The sequence below is a fragment of the Condylura cristata genome, unplaced genomic scaffold, assembly GCF_000260355.1.
Source record: "Condylura cristata isolate star-nosed mole 26May11 unplaced genomic scaffold, ConCri1.0 scaffold00004, whole genome shotgun sequence".
Classification (NCBI taxonomy): Eukaryota; Metazoa; Chordata; class Mammalia; order Eulipotyphla; family Talpidae; genus Condylura; species Condylura cristata.
In genome coordinates this window covers 74,813-75,408 of record NW_004567105.1, presented here as the reverse complement: position 1 = coordinate 75,408, position 596 = coordinate 74,813, and the positions used below count along the sequence as shown (strand labels likewise).

Here is a 596-nt window from a genome sequence, read left to right as displayed (position 1 = left end):
TGACGCCCAGCGCTGGCGGGTGGGAGCCCCCAGGAGAGGGGCGGCGGCAGGCTGGCGGCCGACGGGGCACGCGGGGCCCTTGCAGAACAAGTGGGGACCGCAGCCCCAGGACACCCCGGGGTCAGGGAGACAGGCCGCCAGGAAGCGGTGTGGCCGCCCGCGGCCCAGGGCAGGACAGGAGGAGGGCACCAGAGGGTCCGGGCAGGGCTCCGGAGGACTGGGGTGTCAGGGAGAGGCAGGGCACCCAGGCAGGCGGGCGCCGAGCGCTGCGCCGCCCCTGGGCTAGTCTGTGGGACGCAGGCTCCGCTGGGTGGGCCGCCCGCGGTGGGCGAGTGGACCGCGGCCCGGGACCCAGCTGCGCACTGGAGGCCGCCGGCCGCTTCTCGCTGGCGGCGGCTGCCCCAGCCCGGCCTCCACTGCGATGGGGCCGAGGTGGGGTGTGTGCCGACCGCCTCCCCGCCCCCGCAGCTATTTCGGCTTCATCACCAAACACCCGCTGCTCAGCCGCTTCGCCTGCCATGTCTTCGTGTCCCAGGAGTCCATGAGGCCCGTGGCCCAGAGCGTGGGGTGAGCGGCGGGCGCGGGGGGCTGCGGGC

At 76.2% G+C, this 596-nt stretch overlaps 1 protein-coding gene across 1 annotated transcript in view; it reads left to right on the top strand.

Moving 5' to 3' along the window:
• MAPK8IP2 (mitogen-activated protein kinase 8 interacting protein 2) overlaps window positions 1–596 on the top strand; it is a 6,415-nt gene that overhangs the window by 5,238 nt on the left and 581 nt on the right. Inside the window, exon 12 of the mRNA XM_012735071.1 lies at window positions 469–567. Within this exon, the coding sequence (XP_012590525.1) occupies window positions 469–567 (99 nt within the window). The remainder of the gene's footprint in view (window positions 1–468; window positions 568–596) is intronic.